This window comes from Pochonia chlamydosporia (genome assembly GCF_001653235.2).
Source record: "Pochonia chlamydosporia 170 chromosome Unknown PCv3seq00016, whole genome shotgun sequence".
Lineage (NCBI taxonomy): Eukaryota > Fungi > Ascomycota > Sordariomycetes > Hypocreales > Clavicipitaceae > Pochonia > Pochonia chlamydosporia.
This window is the reverse complement of record NW_019154051.1, coordinates 161,305-181,040: the sequence shown is the minus strand read 5'-3', so window position 1 is coordinate 181,040 and position 19,736 is coordinate 161,305. Positions and strand designations below refer to the sequence as shown.

General features: G+C 49.5%; 4 protein-coding genes across 4 annotated transcripts in view; 2 read left to right on the top strand and 2 right to left on the bottom strand.

Annotated features, from left to right (window-relative positions):
• Positions 1 to 796: 796 nt before the first annotated feature.
• Positions 797 to 6,433, top strand: VFPPC_18375 (transposase; the record flags this gene model as incomplete). Its single annotated transcript, XM_022429996.1, has 7 exons — positions 797 to 1,565; positions 1,672 to 2,242; positions 2,337 to 2,430; positions 4,010 to 4,513; positions 4,624 to 4,821; positions 4,896 to 5,894; positions 5,945 to 6,433. 7 exons carry the CDS (start codon positions 797 to 799, stop codon positions 6,431 to 6,433), a joined length of 3,624 nt encoding a protein of 1,207 aa, XP_022284949.1.
• Positions 6,434 to 8,581: 2,148 nt separating this feature from the next.
• On the top strand, positions 8,582 to 10,694 carry VFPPC_11586 (C2H2 finger domain-containing protein; the record flags this gene model as incomplete). Its single annotated transcript, XM_022428766.1, has 2 exons — positions 8,582 to 10,026; positions 10,121 to 10,694. 2 exons carry the CDS (start codon positions 8,582 to 8,584, stop codon positions 10,692 to 10,694), a joined length of 2,019 nt encoding a protein of 672 aa, XP_022283958.1.
• A 2,056-nt stretch (positions 10,695 to 12,750) lies between these two features.
• On the bottom strand, positions 12,751 to 14,307 carry VFPPC_16985 (elicitin domain-containing protein; the record flags this gene model as incomplete). The annotated part of the gene is made up of 2 exons (XM_018294737.1): positions 12,751 to 13,578; positions 13,882 to 14,307. The coding sequence occupies 2 exons, from the start codon at positions 14,305 to 14,307 to the stop codon at positions 12,751 to 12,753; spliced, it is 1,254 nt and encodes a 417-aa protein (XP_018136614.1).
• Positions 14,308 to 18,271: 3,964 nt separating this feature from the next.
• The window catches only part of VFPPC_18374 (restless-like transposase), a gene marked incomplete at both ends in the record, with an annotated part of 2,642 nt that continues 1,177 nt past the window's right edge, over positions 18,272 to 19,736 (bottom strand). Inside the window, 2 exons of the mRNA XM_022429995.1 lie at positions 18,272 to 18,649; positions 18,720 to 19,733. Of these exons, the coding sequence (XP_022284948.1) occupies positions 18,272 to 18,649; positions 18,720 to 19,733 (1,392 nt within the window). The remainder of the gene's footprint in view (positions 18,650 to 18,719; positions 19,734 to 19,736) is intronic.

Here is a 19,736-nt window from a genome sequence, read left to right as displayed (position 1 = left end):
CCCGCCAATATCAGCCCTAAACCATACTAGAAGTAGCAGGTGGCGAAATCTGTAAATCCCAGTTGGCGCCGTGTCGTAAACGAGGTGTTTTTGGAAGTACCGCGTTTGTGGATGACGAAGTTTAGGCATACCAAGATGGAAGTCGCTATTGTCCTGACCTGAGATCCTGCGACGCGCCACAATCAGCCTTCTTGACTAGGGTTGGAAATTCGTAAAGCCCAGCGGGCAACTTCCGCCTGCACCTTATTCAGAAGCAGCTAACTACTAACTGTTACCTAAATTATGAAGGCTCTGACAGATGTTTGAGCAGAGTCCAGATACGGTGCCAAAGCTTAGGTATTGAGGGGCGGCAGTGACAGCCTATCTCAAAGGACAACTGGAGAGGCATCCTTACTCAATTGAGTACTGTAACTCGGAGGCAGGATGCTACACCATGGAATCTGCCGCTATTCTTTGTCATTATCTCTTCCTTTCTTTTTTTTCCCTTCCATTTCAAACCGAGTTACGACCCGGAGAACAGCCTACGTGTGGAATTTCAGCCAACAAATACCCTACTGCTATTCCATCACAAACTTCTTATGCCACCTGAGTCATAACTGTCCTTCAACTCCTGCAAACACGAGACTCACATAACGACACCTACCTGGCGGGCATTCCCACCCATAAGTGCTAACGTTTGCGTTATCTGCCGGCTGTTCCCAGCCAACGTCTTGGTAGCCAAGCCGTCTACCGTACGATCCTGTAATACATGACGGAACGTCAAGGTACAAAAGAACAAGAACTTGATAAAACCGCAATGGATTCCCTACCACAGTTTCGAGAGACACGGCCCAGTTTACTGAGCATCTTATCCTCTTCCCCCGGACTTTACCGCATTCACCACAACAAGCAATCCTCCGGAAGTCCTGCAGTCTCTATGCCAGGACTCGACTTGAAAGACGACGTCCCTCAGCCTCCACCTCGCCATATACCATTTCTGGCGTCTCCTGCTCGCCCCGAAAAATCGATGGACGAACTGCGAGATTATGGACGCTCCGCGTCATTCGTACAGGTTGGGTACGGCAATTTATGTTCATCACTCCCTGATGAGAGACCAGACTCCGGAAGCAGCGTCAATGGTAACGAGAGTTATGCAAGCTATACCGCAGCCGAAAGGTCTGTAGCTGCTACAAGCCCTGTGCACGACTTGGTCGAAAGAGACGGCTCCAACGGTATCGTTGAAGCCGACCTTAATACCGACTCTCTGGACTATCGACCAGCCGAATTCATGCGCCATGACAAGGTCTATTTTCAAACTGCAGCTGATTTACATGGCGATAGCATGAAGAATAAGTTGGATCCCATTCGCAGATTCGTTAAGTCGCCACGATCAGTTGCGTCATCAACTCTGATCGATCAAGCACATCGACAACTAGATCCTCGAGCTCTCAGGCTGAGCATACCTATTAAGCTGCCCATCCATAGCAACTTACTATTTGAGACGCCCTCCAGAATGTCAAAAACTTTCATTTTGTCTGATGTTTCTCATCGACCTGCGCTAGTTCGACATTTCCCAGGAGAGCAACGTATGCCAAAGGACGGTTTGGACTATGTTTGTTCACGCAGGGGCCACTCATGGCAAAACAATACCGGGCCATGCCTCATCCACTCATGGTAACTACGAGTTTGCAGCCGCAGAAGATATGGAGACTCACGAAGCCACGGCACCAAAGAGGTTTCAGCCGGGGGGAGCTTATGCCGCTATTGATCGCGAGCGAGGGGCTGCTAGCCCTCTAGCAGAATATCATTTAATCCATGGTGGCTCGACTGATCCTCAACGTGATCTTAGTTCTCTCGATTCTTCGATACCCCGACTCACCGTCATGCCAAAGGGTTCATCGGTTTCGGCCAGGTCCTCTGCTGCGATATCTCGCTTTAACTCTTATATTTCCACCATGTCCACAGGGCCATCAGCTGTTACGACAGCAGCATCATTCGGCAACCGGTCGCTTCGTGCTCTCTCACCTTGCGGCGCCTCTCCAACATCTTGCAACTCACCGTACATGACACCTGGTTCCGTCGTCCTTACCTCTCGAACTTCCATCTCTGTCATGGGGGAAACATACGAGCGCAACATCTCCAGCACAGGCTCGAGGAAGCTAGCAGGGGTCCAAAAAAGTAGGGGCTCTAAGGTTCAGCGAGTTTACTTGTGCGGTTGCTGCCCCAAGAAGCGGAAGAAGTTTGAGACAGCAGAAGACCTTAGGTAAGTGCAATGTGTCTTATGGTAGCCAATAAACCCGCGGTATTGGCTCCCTGGTCGATTTCTCTCTCCAAGCAATACTGATATCGCTATGCAGCACTCACGAAGCTGAGAAACAGTATGGATGTCCATTCTGTGGCAACCGTTTCAAGAACAAGAATGAAATCGAGCGACACCTGAATTCCCTTCATGTTCGTCGCCACTCATGGTCGTGTTCTGCCTTGTCTGGGTATGACCAGACATTCCACGATTCAACAAGCCATGCTGGAGAGGCAGACACTTGCAGTTACTGCGGCGTCGAGTTTCCTCGGTCAGGAAATGGTCTCGGTAATGAATCATTGACTGGAGGTATTGCACCGAAACATGCCACGGACCAAGACTGGGATGATCGAATTCGTCATCTCCAGGAAGTGCACAAGTTCCGAGAATGCAACTCCTCCAAGAAATTCTATAGAGCAGACCATTTTCGACAACACTTGAAGCATATTCATGCTGGGGCTAACGGCAAGTGGACAAACAAGCTAGAAAATGCATGCAAGATGGAGGAAGATCCAGGGTGGTCCCCCGATCAACTCAATCGATTGAGCACTCAATCGAATCGCGATCGGGGAGCACAACGCCAATCGAGTCGTGCCCAATCGATTAGACCTTCAATCGAATTGAATCGCTGAAGTCGGCGATTAACAACATGTTAAAATAAGAGGCTCCTATTGGCCAATTCTTCCAGGACCCACTTTGCACAGGGGAATTACAGCCACAGGACCCTTGGCACTATGGCTCCCGAGCCGCCAGGTCTATCACTCCTATATTCTCGATCAGCCCGATTCAACTCAATCGATTGAAGGTTCAATCGAATCGGAATCGCGGAAAGCTCGATCGAATTGCAATCGAATCGACCCCTTAATCGCCGATCTCAGTCGCCGACTACTTCGATCAGTTGATCGGGGGACCACCCTGGGAAGATCCCAAACTGAGATGAGCGAGAAGTAGTTCTAACCTTAGGCTTACGATCACGTCCAGAATTAGACGAAGCTTGCTTCCCGCTGATGAATGTCAAGGATTGGGGACAGGGAATTTGGACTGTGCAATGCACAATCTCAGATATGGTACTGTACGATTGCGTTAGACATAGCAGTATGGTTAATTCTCTTCGACTTACGTTGTGCTCAATGTACTGTTGGATAAGGGTGCTGTTGATTGAATAAGGAAGGGTGATGTGGTGATTCTCGGCCAAATATGGCAACTAGATTGACCGAGATCAGCCCATAATGGATGAAACGTTAGGTTAGCGTTTCTCGAGTCTATTTAGCTGTGCATCATACTTCTGTTCCAAGATATTCGAGAGCTGATCCAACGGGCTTTTGCTCGTCGCGAGCTTGACGTGTCGACCGTGATGAGCTGGTGTTTGTGAGGGAATCCGTGACCTGCCTGTTTAATGAATGTCTCACTTTGTGAACATTGTTTAAGAGCAGTGCTATTCGCACAGATACAAATCTCTATTTGCACAGATATGTGTCTCACTTTTGACTCACCCACCCCGCGCTGGCCACCATAGCCCAATCCTGTGCGATCAGCCTGCGACAGTCAATTCCAATGCAACCGAATGAGGAAAAGGTAAACAGCTAAATCGAGGATCGTCAATCTCTCTCTACGCATAAATAAAAGCCGTCATCCCCACCACACAATCGTGACGTCCACTGATGCATGATTTCACCACGCCTGTCAAGATGGACATATGCCGCCTTCTCAACGCACTAAGTCCCTCGCCAGGCCGGACCACTACCGGTACAGCCACCGCAGCTGCTGCCGCCGGACGACCCAACAGACGATGACTACACTGGGGCTACGATCCCACAACTGCCACCATCGCCACTCTTTGACACCTACGATGGCCTCTGTGCCTTCCTCCGCAACTTCCATCTTTCTAATGGGGCCGCAATAGTGAAAGCCTCCAGCTCCTCAAGGCGGGACATCGGGGGTATCATCCAGCCAAGCTACATCGTCTTCAAGTGCGACCGCGGCCCGCGACGGACGTCACAAAGCTCGGGTCTCAGGAAGCCGTCATCACAGAAGCTTGATTGTCCCGTCAAAGTCACGGCCAAGGCCACCAATTCGTCTAACAAGAAGTGGACGTATACGGTAGTTCATGGCCAGCATAACCACGGACAGTCCCTTGATCCATCGGCGCACATTGTCTATCGCCGCCGCACGGTTGCTCAGCGACAAAAGGAGCGAGAGCTAGCCAACGAGAATGGCATTAGGGCCCGCGAGATGGTTAGCATTGTTAGAAAAAGCCGACAGCCCAGGCTATCATTATTTCCGCACACGAGATATCTACAATGACCGTCAAGCCATCAAACGCGAGCGACTTAACGGCCTTACAGCTACCCAAGCCTTCGTCAAGGAGCTTGAGAGCGGGGGTATTAGTCAGAACCTTGCGCGACGAAGATGACCGCGTCTGTGCCGTCTTTTGGACGTACGACTGGTGCCGCACAATGTGGAAGAAGTTTCCGGAGGTGCTCGGTTTGGACAACACGTACAAGACCAACCGCTTTGGGTTACATCTATTTCAAGCCACCGGGGTGACGGATCAGAAGTCCCTGGCCAACTTCGCATTCGGCCTTATAAACGGCGAAAAAAAGAGCACCACTTCCAGTGGTTATGTGACCGACTTGACGAGCTTCGCATCGACATTGGGGCAGACACGCCAGAGGTTATAATCACCGACAAGGAACAGGCTCTCCGCACAGCCCTCTCGAACACCTTTCCAGGCGCCCAACAGCAGCTATGCGTATATCACATCTTGGCCAACGTCCGAGCTAAAATTAACGCCCGCTGGAAGGACACCGAGGGCGACAATGACGGCGATGCTAGTGTTGAGTCTGATAATGACGTAAACGCCCTTTCCGCTCATCCAAGCGACAAACCCGCCAAGCAGCTCCAGCCAGTGCTAGATCTTGATGTCACCGCCAGGGGCCGTGTGCAAGACGAGGCAGAGGACGGGCTTGCGAACCCCTCTGATGACTACAGCCGTGAGGGGATGTTCAAAGCCTTCCAAACCGTGGTCTATGCCGTTGATCACGATACGTTTAAAGACTCGTGGAAGTCCTTTGTCGAAACTTTCGGCAGGCAGCAACGGCACATCCTGCGATATATCCAAAAGGAATATATGCCGTGGCGCAAGCAGTGGGTGAAATGCTACATTGACCGCTATCGGAACTTCGGTCAAAGGGTCAATAGCCCCACCGAGACCGCCCATGCAGACGTCAAGTCTCACCTTGTGACGGGCACGGGAGACCTCCTTTACCTCCACCAAGCCCTTGTCACGATGATTGATAAGAAGTCCCGGTCCTATCGCCAAGAGGCCGCGAGACAGATTCAGCGTCAGCGTGATCAGTACCTCAAGCAGGCATGGCTCGGCAAGCTTAACCTCCAGATCACATATCAGGCCATTGACCTTATTGCCAAGCAGTATCGCTTTGCCCTCGCCGCCCTGCCTGATCAGCGCAAGCCCAAACCGCTACGCGCTTGCACGGGCAACTTCGAGCACCAATACGGCCTCCCATGCAGCCATCGCATTCTTGATTGCCTGATGAGCGGCACGCCTCTGAGACGGAGCCAGATTGCTATGCGTTGGTGGCTCGAGAAGCCGTTGGTATGTCAGCTTGCCACTGTCACAAGACTTGAGTATTAACAGCCTGCTAGAACGCCGAGGATAAGCTACTTGAAATTCGCGACCCGGCTAGTGTTAGAAGCGCACGAGGCAGGCCGCGCCTGAATGCCGACAACAAGAAGCTCAAGGTCCCGCGATACCTCAAGATCGCGGATTACACCTCCAAGCCAGGAAGTGACGCCGATGATACGGACGATGACGATGCCGAAACCGAGCCTGCACAACGGAGTCAAGGCAGGCATTCAGCGCGAGGCCGTGGTCTGAGCCGACAGCCTAGTCAGAATGCGGGCCGAGGAACGCGCCGGTTGAACGCGAGCCTTCGCCGTGACCGCTCTCAATTCGAGCTTGACGAGCTACAGTCACATGCGTCGCAATCGTCGCGAGGAAACAAGCGTCGACGAGTCCGTGGCGGAGCGGCTGGACGAAGTCATGCGGAGGCATCACAGGCCGAGAGGTCGCCGGCAAACCAGGTCCAAACGTCAAGAGAGTCATCAGCCGAAAGCTGCCCGTTCTTATTATAATTCAATATGCTATAAACATCCATTCCTACCAACCCCTATGGTGCCGGCACCTGAAGGCTGGTTGTTCACCCTAAGCCTCGACGGCATAATGAATATTAAACACAATGTAACAACAACATACAGTACAGCCGAGTGAAAATGTAACATTTACCCAAATCTACCTACTCATCAGATTGCTCACGGAACTCATCCGACGCGGGTTTATACCATCTAGTCTAGCAGCACAGAGACCCTGCCAGGTATTAAACTCCCGTTAGTATAAAGATATTCGACGCAACAAGCAGTGGCTTGGCTCGGATGATATCCGAAAAAAGACAGCCACGCTTTTTAACCGAGAAAAGTTCAATCTAGCGGCAAACTGGTAGCTCGACACAGCGACCCGAATTACAATGAATCGGACATGGCCTGTAGTTCTAACATTCCAGGTCAGGAACTTGCGTCGCGGCACATTTTCAAATCTAAAAGAACGATATCGACTCCATTTCTGAGTGCCGTGGTTGGTCTAGCTGCTATTAGCCAAAGAAGTAGCTCAAATACAAAGCCAGTCGCCGAGCAGACATGCCAACAAGCAGCACTGGCAGGAGACTGCAGCACGGTTCAATGGCTCAAGTCGATCCGACTCCGCTTCTTCGCGAATTATTGCTTCTTCTATGAGACGCCGTCTTGTTTTTTGTTGGCGTTTTCTCCCGGGTTAAGGAAAAGAAAACCAGAATTTGTCCTGCCGTCGCACGGTTTACGAAGCTGCGCCATTGTGGCTACCTGTTAACGCCTCGTGGACACCTAAGGTTTCCACAAGAGATATATCCCTCCTTCCGAGACCGTTGAAGTCTGTATTCTCGTTCCATTCCAATTATCACACACATCCATGACGGTTTACAGCTACGTATGGAATTGCTAGTGGAGTGGGCAGGAGTAGGTGGCCGATAATATCAATTTGATGCCTTCAGCACAGTTAGCACGATCTTCATCTGATCCACAGTTGCTTGAGCATGGCAACGGAACAAGAGAGGAGGAGATCTGGGCGAAAATTTGCCCTTCCATTAGTACCCGCCAATATCAGCCCTAAACCATACTAGAAGTAGCAGGTGGCGAAATCTGTAAATCCCAGTTGGCGCCGTGTCGTAAACGAGGTGTTTTTGGAAGTACCGCGTTTGTGGATGACGAAGTTTAGGCATACCAAGATGGAAGTCGCTATTGTCCTGACCTGAGATCCTGCGACGCGCCACAGTCAGCCTTCTTGACTAGGGTTGGAAATTCGTAAAGCCCAGCGGGCAACTTCCGCCTGCACCTTATTCAGAAGCAGCTAACTACTAACTGTTACTGTCAGAATCACGGTGTGGATACTTTCACAAAGGCGTCACTGTAAAATTGAATGGGTGTGTAGGCATTCGCCCAGTGTATTCATTGTTGTCTGTTCTGTTCCATTCTGCTTGATCTTCCAGTCTCCTTTTTATGCGCGTAGGTGTGTCGCTTGCAACACGCTTACGCGCATAAAAAGGAGAATGGAAGATCAAGCAGAATGGAACAGACAGACAACAATGAACATACTGGGCGAATGCCTACACACCCATTCAATTTTACAGTGACGCCTTTGTGAAAGTATCCACACCGTGATTCTGACAGTTACCTAAATTATGAAGGCTCTGACAGATGTTTGAGCAGAGTCCAGATACGGTGCCAAAGCTTAGGTATTGAGGGGCGGCAGTGACAGCCTATCTCAAAGGACAACTGGAGAGGCATCCTTACTCAATTGAGTACTGTAACTCGGAGGCAGGATGCTACACCATGGAATCTGCCGCTATTCTTTGTCATTATCTCTTCCTTTCTTTTTTTTCCCTTCCATTTCAAACCGAGTTACGACCCGGAGAACAGCCTACGTGTGGAATTTCAGCCAACAAATACCCTACTGCTATTCCATCACAAACTTCTTATGCCACCTGAGTCATAACTGTCCTTCAACTCCTGCAAACACGAGACTCACATAACGACACCTACCTGGCGGGCATTCCCACCCATAAGTGCTAACGTTTGCGTTATCTGCCGGCTGTTCCCAGCCAACGTCTTGGTAGCCAAGCCGTCTACCGTACGATCCTGTAATACATGACGGAACGTCAAGGTACAAAAGAACAAGAACTTGATAAAACCGCAATGGATTCCCTACCACAGTTTCGAGAGACACGGCCCAGTTTACTGAGCATCTTGTCCTCTTCCCCCGGACTTTACCGCATTCACCACAACAAGCAATCCTCCGGAAGTCCTGCAGTCTCTATGCCAGGACTCGACTTGAAAGACGACGTCCCTCAGCCTCCACCTCGCCATATACCATTTCTGGCGTCTCCTGCTCGCCCCGAAAAATCGATGGACGAACTGCGAGATTATGGACGCTCCGCGTCATTCGTACAGGTTGGGTACGGCAATTTATGTTCATCACTCCCTGATGAGAGACCAGACTCCGGAAGCAGCGTCAATGGTAACGAGAGTTATGCAAGCTATACCGCAGCCGAAAGGTCTGTAGCTACTACAAGCCCTGTGCACGACTTGGTCGAAAGAGACGGCTCCAACGGTATCGTTGAAGCCGACCTTAATACCGACTCTCTGGACTATCGACCAGCCGAATTCATGCGCCATGACAAGGTCTATTTTCAAACTGCAGCTGATTTACATGGCGATAGCATGAAGAATAAGTTGGATCCCATTCGCAGATTCGTTAGGTCGCCACGATCAGTTGCGTCATCAACTCTGATCGATCAAGCACATCGACAACTAGATCCTCGAGCTCTCAGGCTGAGCATACCTATTAAGCTGCCCATCCATAGCAACTTACTATTTGAGACGCCCTCCAGAATGTCAAAAACTTTCATTTTGTCTGATGTTTCTCATCGACCTGCGCTAGTTCGACATTTCCCAGGAGAGCAACGTATGCCAAAGGACGGTTTGGACTATGTTTGTTCACGCAGGGGCCACTCATGGCAAAACAATACCGGCCATGCCTCATCCACTCATGGTAACTACGAGTTTGCAGCCGCAGAAGATATGGAGACTCACGAAGCCACGGCACCAAAGAGGTTTCAGCCGGGGGGAGCTTATGCCGCTATTGATCGCGAGCGAGGGGCTGCTAGCCCTCTAGCAGAATATCATTTAATCCATGGTGGCTCGACTGATCCTCAACGTGATCTTAGTTCTCTCGATTCTTCGATACCCCGACTCACCGTCATGCCAAAGGGTTCATCGGTTTCGGCCAGGTCCTCTGCTGCGATATCTCGCTTTAACTCTTATATTTCCACCATGTCCACAGGGCCATCAGCTGTTACGACAGCAGCGTCATTCGGCAACCGGTCGCTTCGTGCTCTCTCACCTTGCGGCGCCTCTCCAACATCTTGCAACTCACCGTACATGACACCTGGTTCCGTCGTCCTTACCTCTCGAACTTCCATCTCTGTCATGGGGGAAACATACGAGCGCAACATCTCCAGCACAGGCTCGAGGAAGCTAGCAGGGGTCCAAAAAAGTAGGGGCTCTAAGGTTCAGCGAGTTTACTTGTGCGGTTGCTGCCCCAAGAAGCGGAAGAAGTTTGAGACAGCAGAAGACCTTAGGTAAGTGCAATGTGTCTTATGGTAGCCAATAAACCCGCGGTATTGGCTCCCTGGTCGATTTCTCTCTCCAAGCAATACTGATATCGCTATGCAGCACTCACGAAGCTGAGAAACAGTATGGATGTCCATTCTGTGGCAACCGTTTCAAGAACAAGAATGAAATCGAGCGACACCTGAATTCCCTTCATGTTCGTCGCCACTCATGGTCGTGTTCTGCCTTGTCTGGGTATGACCAGACATTCCACGATTCAACAAGCCATGCTGGAGAGGCAGACACTTGCAGTTACTGCGGCGTCGAGTTTCCTCGGTCAGGAAATGGTCTCGGTAATGAATCATTGACTGGAGGTATTGCACCGAAACATGCCACGGACCAAGACTGGGATGATCGAATTCGTCATCTCCAGGAAGTGCACAAGTTCCGAGAATGCAACTCCTCCAAGAAATTCTATAGAGCAGACCATTTTCGACAACACTTGAAGCATATTCATGCTGGGGCTAACGGCAAGTGGACAAACAAGCTAGAAAATGCATGCAAGATGGAGGAAGATCCAGGGTGGTCCCCCGATCAACTCAATCGATTGAGCACTCAATCGAATCGCGATCGGGGAGCACAACGCCAATCGAGTCGTGCCCAATCGATTAGACCTTCAATCGAATTGAATCGCTGAAGTCGGCGATACAACATGTTAAAATAAGAGGCTCCTATTGGCCAATTCTTCCAGGACCCACTTTGCACAGGGGAATTACAGCCACAGGACCCTTGGCACTATGGCTCCCGAGCCGCCAGGTCTATCACTCCTATATTCTCGATCAGCCCGATTCAACTCAATCGATTGAAGGTTCAATCGAATCGGAATCGCGGAAAGCTCGATCGAATTGCAATCGAATCGACCCCTTAGTCGCCGATCTCAGTCGCCGACTACTTCGATCAGTTGATCGGGGGACCACCCTGGGAAGATCCCAAACTGAGATGAGCGAGAAGTAGTTCTAACCTTAGGCTTACGATCACGTCCAGAATTAGACGAAGCTTGCTTCCCGCTGATGAATGTCAAGGATTGGGGACAGGGAATTTGGACTGTGCAATGCACAATCTCAGATATGGTACTGTACGATTGCGTTAGACATAGCAGTATGGTTAATTCTCTTCGACTTACGTTGTGCTCAATGTACTGTTGGATAAGGGTGCTGTTGATTGAATAAGGAAGGGTGATGTGGTGATTCTCGGCCAAATATGGCAACTAGATTGACCGAGATCAGCCCATAATGGATGAAACGTTAGGTTAGCGTTTCTCGAGTCTATTTAGCTGTGCATCATACTTCTGTTCCAAGATATTCGAGAGCTGATCCAACGGGCTTTTGCTCGTCGCGAGCTTGACGTGTCGACCGTGATGAGCTGGTGTTTGTGAGGGAATCCTGTGACCTGCCTGTTTAATGAATGTCTCACTTTGTGAACATTGTTTAAATAGCTTCAGCCAGAGTTCCTTTTAGGAGTTCTCTTTTTCTCCTTGTGAATAATCCGTTTATTCAAGTCGCACTCGACCTTGATCGTGCCTTGTACCGTCACATAACCTTGGATTGCAGTGGTACCAGAGACAAAAACGATCAGGACAGTGGTATACCTTATGAAACGGCGTACAGTTAGCTCACGCCTCCCAGTTTTGAAGTACCAGTACGTACGTTGCGCCTGCAACAATCAACTCGATCGTCCTTACCTTAGTCAGTGAGGAGAGAACGAGCAGATAAGAGACGATGGATAGATATCATGACAATGGCGAGCCGAGGAGACAGAAAGTTGTATCCAAACGCCAGCATGGATCATTCTGTGGACTCCTACTTTGCCCCCCACTTCCAACTCTGGATAATCTGGGTTGCCGTTCCTTTGCAAAGGTTAATGAAACGCCAGCACATTACGCTTCAGTTGTCACTACCCCTCACATGAAGTGGAAATACTTTGAACACACATGGAAAGATGCAGTTCTGTGGAAGGATGCCACACACGCAGAAGGCTGGCTACCTGGTGGCAAATTAGCCTTAATACTTTATGGGCGGAATACAAGCGCCTTCCCATTGAACTTAGTTCAACACCAACAACAGGATCGAAAAGACCTCGATCACCGTCACCCGATGACTTCGACCGAGCAACTAATATGGCCCGTCTCTATGGTGATGAGGAACCAGAAGATGAGCTCGAAGTATGGCTAAAAGCTCAGCCATATGAGCTCAAAGGGGAGACTCTGCCACAATTCTGGCTCAGACAGCTAAGGCAAGCCCCAGAGCTTGCAGTAATACATATATATTCATAACCTTATACATATATATACATACATACATACATATGAATATGAATAGAAGCCCTATGAATACATACTTATGCATACATATGAATGGTATCACGTGGTAGCCGAAATCTCCCAATTTGCGATTTCGAGAATTTGCTTATGTATATGCGGAGGTCGAATAAGTAAATGAACTTCTCCTGAAGGCGGTGGCAGTGGTTGAGAAGGCAGGTAAGAGACTGAATTTTGATGTTGACTTTGACTACGTCGAGGTTAGTATTCAGTACCATGACGTCATGTATATTCATTACTAATGCATACATATGAATATAGATCGAGCCTTATGAATACATATGAATAGAGGTCATATTCCATATGTATATATATGAGCCCAACTGGATTTAAAACAGCGGTCACCCATGATATTATCAAACTGCTCTGGTGTTTATCATGTAGAGACGCTTCCATGCAGTTCCTCGAGCTGCCAAAACTGCGAAGAGCGCAGCACAAACTCAAGGTTCTCCCCCGCAGGCAAGTCTGCCATCGTTTCGCAATATCTCAAACTGCTGGCAATGCGGAAGGTGGTTATCAGTTCCATGACACTGGACTGGGTCAGGTAGCTTTTCGTCGCTCCTATCACCGCGTTGAACCGTTGCTTCCCATCTGTGGCTGAGCCGTCGCTGACATGCCCAAGTGCCTCGTTTAGTTTGAGTGCCGTGAAATTGTCAACGACGGAGGCCAACGTATCCGTTTCGCTTTCCGGTGGACGCGATGCAAACCAACCGGACTGTCTGTTACCCTGTGTTTGGAGCAGAAACAAGACTTGCTGAAAGATCGGCTCAGGAGTGAAGTGATCCTTCCAGAAGAAGGTCATAATTTTGGCCAGAGCCAGAGCACCGGGGTTGAATTTGCCTTGTGCGAGGGCCTCTAGCTTCGAGTACATTCGGCAGACCACCTTGGCCCGACCCTGTAGCTTCTCCATTCGTGGTTTGTTCTGAATCTCCATTCTGTGACCGCCTCTGCCATCATTAGGCCCTATGTATCCCCTGCAAATGGCTTCCTCGATATGTTCCGCAGCTTGCCAAGAGTACAGCCTCGGCTTGGTTCTCCGTTGGCCGCTCTGAAGACACAGTTGTCGGATGGGCTCGACATATTCCGGTAGGTCGGTATGATGACCAAGGAGCGCCCGAAAAGCCGCCAGAAAGTGATGAATAAGAAGCGCCCGGTATTCGGGTCGACAATCTGTGTTGTTCACGGCGCAAGAAGGGTGAAAAGACTGGTAGACTGTAGCAGTATGGGTTTCATCAAACTTTATCTCATGCTTCTCAAGTCTGTATTGGAGGTCGTGGTCGGGGCTGTGAAAGTTGAACCGGCTCATCCACCCATCTGAGTGTTGTGATTGAACTTGCTTCTCTTAAAGTCTGGCTGACAGCTCTCATACATCTATATACCCAGTGGCACGGCCCGTGCCACTACGCAGCGACTCAGCTGCCTAAAATGTCTCGGGACATGACCCACACCAAGTCAACACTGAGAACGAATGCTGGTCGCAGCGCAGAATGATCTTCGGCCTCTTTACCTGCAAAACTTGGCCCACTAATCTGTGACATGCCTCATCGAGGGACTTGTCCTTCTTGTCTGGCTGCATTGGAAAGGTGTTTAAAACAGTAACGGTAAAGATGCTCCTGGCTCCGCACGAAGAAAACCTGATAAGTTCGTCCACGGCGCGTAGCGTGGGTGACTTCTGCACGATGGTCTCGAAATTTACGTGGTAGTCTTCAACGTACGGACGCTCCAGCAAGATGACAATGTCGGATAAGCCATACGATAGTTGACTCTCGTACTTGATCTCGTGCCTGGGCTTGTTGAATTTCTTGCCAAATGCGATGAGTAAACCCGGTGCAAGCTCGTCACCTTGATGTGACGGATACGCCGGCGTTGTGCCAGCCAGCACTCGAGCACAGCCGGGCACGGGTATTCCAAGAACCGTGCCTGAATCTGACATAGCTTATGATTCTCAGTGGCAGCTGTTCGGGGAGTTCGAATTATTTTCATTGATGGTTGTGTATATATTTTACAATACACGTGGTGATAATAATACACATGCGCGGTGATTTTGGCGAACATGAGGAGATCTAAGTCAACGAGCGCCAGCCCCGCAATAGATCCGCAAGCGCCGGTGGTGATCCCGGGACAGTGTGCCGGTTGCATATCTTCTTGAAGTGTTCCAGCTGATCAACTCGGGCCCGCTGTGGCAAGCCAAATGAGCCGTGGGCGAATACCGGTAGAGCGTATTCCAAGAACAGCAGTCGTTGTTCCGCGACGTAGATGATCCCAGACAACGACGGACAAAGCTGGCGGGCGAGCATAAAGTGCTGGTAGTTGGAGGAAAAACCGAAAATGCCGCTAAAGCATACAAGCAGCGTTGATCCGGGGGTTGCCGTCCGCATACTTCTATTTTGCTAAGCGAAATGCATACTGTAAGGTAGCTGGAAGAGCAGCTCAAGAAACTCTGTCGTAGCAGATTCATTCAGAAGCCTGCTTTCATGCTTGACCTCACACCGTCGGTTAATAGCAGTTTTATCCGGTTCGACTTCGCATAGCCATGCATCGTCTGTGTCATCGCTGTGATCAGCGTCGTGGTTTTCGAAGTCCCAATCGTTTTCACCATCGCTGTTACTATCACTCTCCCCTTCAAGCACACCTAAGTCAGATTCTGCCGACTCTGAACAATTTGCCACGGTATGAATGCGTCGCATGTCTAGCTCATATCTCTCGTCAGTCATTTTTGGCCATTTTCTGCTTGCAATTTCTTAACCTTCCCAGACTCGATGACCCCATAGAAGCTCAATCTGGCGATGTATTTCTGGCGGTATGGCTACCTTGACTCGTCGTCTAATTCGGCTAGGCACCAAGCACACCCGTACAACAAGTGCGATAAACTTCTTCCGCATTAGTCGATATCGGTACCGTGTACTCGGCTCTGTTCCAGCGTCAGATGAGACGGTTAGTGTTGTGGACCGTTGTTTCACATCTATTGAGCACGAGATCAACCGCTTCCATAAGACAGGCAAGTTTTTCTTCATCAACACGGTTGATACGGTACAGCACTATTGTACAGTAACTTGACTAACTTAACGAATAACTACCGTACTGTATTACTAACAATACGCCGTTGCTCCCTTCCCCTTGTGGTCGATGACGGGTGTTCCTGGAGCCTAGGCCGATGGCACCTAAACTCTAAATGAAGCTAGGTGTCATTATCAAATTTGACCCAGTCGGCCGTAACCTTTTCCCTCGCTAAGCTACTTGTTTTAGTAGCGACAACAGTGGCAAAACTATTCAAAACTCAGGAGCTTGCTTGCTTGCAGTAGTAGCAGTAGCAGTAGTAGTAGGAGGAGCGAAAGGCGAAGTACACTTCGTTCCATTTACTAATGTTGCATGTATCGTTACCATGGTTAAACCAGCACGGTAGAATAGCTAGATAAGTACAAATAAACTCCTATTCTATCCTTGGAGCCTGAATGTATATTTGTCAGGATCGTATTGAGCCCCATTCTCGGCGAGTAGTTTGGGTATCTCAAGTGATAACGGCCCCCAACTACCGACAACTGCCAGTTCGAAGGCCGTGTAGCCCGCAGCATCTTTGTGCTCGATATTGACCTTCTTATCAAGCACCAGCTTGACTCTAGCTGCTTCATCTGTCATGACTGCTTGATGAAGCGCTGTTGAGCCTTGGGCATTTTGAGACTCGGGATTCGCACCCTCACCAAGAAGAAGGCTGACCATATCTAGACTACCATAGGTAATAGCGTATTCAAGCGCAGACATATCCTCAACATCATCTCTGTTCTCGATATTGGCACCATTTGCAAGGAGTATTTTAACTACACTAGGGCGGTCCATGTTTGTTGCAACAATAAGGGGTGTCATACCCAATTCGGACTTCACCTCAAGATCAGCGCCCTTTTTAATAAGGAGGCGAACGCAATCTTCTTTGCCACATGCTGAAGCTAGATGCAACGCTGAGCCACCATCAAAATCCCTAGTTAAACAATTAGCTTCTTCGACAGGAACTTGAACGACCTTCGTGCAGCGATATCGGATAAACGCTATTGGGTGTGAGCCCTCACTACCTCGTGTTCAAGTCCGCTCCTGCTTCGAGAGCATTTTCTATTGTTTGAAGATTGCCTTTCTCAATGCCAAACCGTAGTGCCTTTTGCGGTTCTCGTTTATACATTCGTCTATTAAGTATATCGTGAATTCCTGCGGCCGTTCGGATGAGGGCGCTTAAAGAGCATTTATTCAGGCTATCTCCGATCATTTCAATTATCTCTGTGGGAAGTCCAGACAACCTGTGGCTGGAATTATGGCGAGTATAAACAGTGCTATTCTCATTTCCCTTTGATTGATGTGGTGCGGACTGAGAGGCACCTGCGCGGCGGGATTTGACATGTTTGACCGCGATACCCATGGCTAGAATTGTATTAACACTCTTGTGAATATCTCTGAGCAACAAGTTCGGCACTAGGGTTATATATTGGATAACAGTACAGTACCGGTACCTACCTACTTACTGTACCATACAGTATTAGTATATTTTCCTGCGCAAAAGCAGTTTCCTCTACCTCCGGGAGTGCGGTTGCCGATTAAGTCTTTAAGGTGGTAAGACGCTACAACCACACAAATATCAAGCAGTATATGGCTGTTATGGTAATCAAGCTCCACCCTTATCACCCACTGCCTTTTGATGTTGGAGTACGCCTAGAAGAACCCAAAAGAGACTACATCGGCGCCTTCGTTCTCATAGCTCATGTTGTCCCTCGTGATGGCGAGCTGGTTCCTTGACAGAAAGGCAGGCGGCTCTGGCGATGAAAATTTGCCATACGCTCGGTGGAGCCCTAATGGGAAGAAGGTATCGCCATTAGAGCTGGCATACTCCCTGCCTTGTTGGTTGCGGTCCGCCAAAGCGGGTTGACCTGCTCCTTGTATGGAACCATCTCCGGCAATGCTGTCAAGGTTGATGGCAAGAGCATATGACACCGTTTTGACATTGTCGAGCGCATACTTCCAGAGACCCAATCAACTAAATCAACTACACGGCATCTGTCAATTTAGAGTAAGTGTAGATTAGTAATGAAACTTTGAATGTAGTGTATCAACGGACACCTCAAATGTAGTTGATTTAAGTGTAGTTGACTTCAGTGGATGGAGGTTTGTGGCGGCATCATCCAGAGTCGCGGCGTAGTGGGGCAGCGCATGATGGCACTAAGTTAACGCGTCTACACGTCCACGCGCTTGCTCATACCTCTTTCCTCTTCATCTTGGTTTTCGTGCAATATAGTGGCATTATCTCTTGAGTTGATCTCATCGCGCCCGTGTCAGGGTTGGCCACAGTGACGCTAACCATCCCCTCGCATTAAAAAGTGTCAGAGACGACATATTCTAACAAATACCTCCCTCTTAGAAGGAGGTGATGTCCACTTTTGCTGGCTGGTACAACAAGTAGGGCTTCCCGAGGCTCCTCTGGTGCGAATCTACCTTCGGCTGCTCCCGTCCCCTTCCCTTCATTCACTCTTGTAGCACTCGAATCGCCTCTTCAATGGCCAGCTGTTTTCGCCGCGGCAGCGAGCCACGATAGCTCCCGTCTTCTGAACTCATCATCATTAAGATGGATGCCCTCGAGCTCTTTCTTCTCCTCTATGATCGAGAGAAATAACGGATCTAGGTCGTTGATAATGCCTGCCCGAAACCACGACCTCAATACCTGACACATCCCAACTGTTTGCGCCTGAAGATTGCACCGTTGGGGAACAACCATCTGCCCTGCTGCCGAGAACATCCTCTCACATTCTGCAGACATTGATTGTATTGTGACAAAGTCGAGGGCCATTCGGGAGAGACGAGGGTATTGCAGGCGCTTCTCATGCCAATACGCTATCGGATCTCGCACAGTCTTGTCGGTGCTCTCATGGCTCGATTGCCATCGTTCGTATTCGTCGCCAATTCGTGTCGTCGTCCAGTAGAGGCTCTGTCTGTATGGAGTCGATACGGGACTGTTCGCAATGCTCTTCGAAGGCATTGTAGTATTGCTTCTGTCGTTTTGCAACAGGCTCGTCATTTGAGGCCACCACAATATGGAAATCTCGATAGGACTCGTCCCACACTTCTTGAACTATCCTTTTTGCAGATCTGATCCAGTCGGGCTTATGTACCCAGGCCTGCTCGAACCATCCCCATCTGTATGCCGGGTGGAGTGCGAGGGCGGTATAATATATCGGTGTTGTGTCGAGAATAGTGTAATACTTGTCTAATTTCTCCCAGGCCATATTTATGCCGATCCTGAACTGTTCGGGGTCAGGAAAATCTTTTGCCATCGCCTTATATTTTTCGAGCTTGCCAAGCAGGAATTCAAACCCATTGATCACATCCCAAACGTTCCCCATATGAACCAGTATAACCCCTCTTGCGTTTCCTGATTAAACCGTCGCCTTCTAGAGTCTTGACTGCATCTTCATAGTATCCAAGGATCGTCGCGAAGTGTTGAAGTACAGACCAATCGTTGGCCGTAAGTTGGTTCTCGTCTCTAAGGATTCGAGGCCGGACAGCCGACTTTTTCAACTGGCCAGTTCTTTTTGATGTATTCTCCTCCTCCCATTGGATTCGGAACTTCGCGACTAGCAGTTCGAAGTACCTTCGAAGTCTCAAGGCGCGGCGGATCATATAGAGCTGGGAAAGCCAGCGCGTATCGTTATCTAGCACTACCGAGACGGGGCTTTTTGACCGTATTTTCGGATCGTCCGACATGGATATGTCGTACTCTTGAAGTTCTTTCAACAGGTATGTCAGTCTGTCCGATCGATCAACATCCACGACGAAATTATGGAGCTTCCCAACCGGCCCTTTCTGTCGCCAAAGTTCGTATTCGGCTTCAGACAGCGCTTCTGCACCAGAAAGTTGTTCTTCGAACGCGTCTGTATCCTTCCCGAACAGTAGTGCCTTCGCAGACAGATTGACTATATGGCCGAAGCAGCGGCCTCGCCTTCGAGCGCCATTGAAGCCGAGCTTTTTGCCAATAGCCTCAAGTGCTGTGTCGTTGTTCTCGGCATTGTCAAGGGTAAAATACCCAATATTCTCCTCGATGCCAAAAGCCTCGATGGTATAAAGGACTTCTGTTGCAATGTTGTTCCCCGAATGTCTGCGGACTTCGGGGACCCCCAGAGCGACCTTGTGGGGCTTGCTATTCTCGTCCCTGAAGAAGCACACGATACCGTATAACGAGTGTCGATTCCGCGCCCTCCATCCGTCAAAGCTGACGTGTATTAAGCCGGGGCTCTTTCGCAGGGCTTCAATGACGCGCGCCTTGTGCTTTTTAAATTCGGAGTTGATGAGCGCGCGAACTGTGGTATCAGAGATGTTGGCGTTCGTGATCTT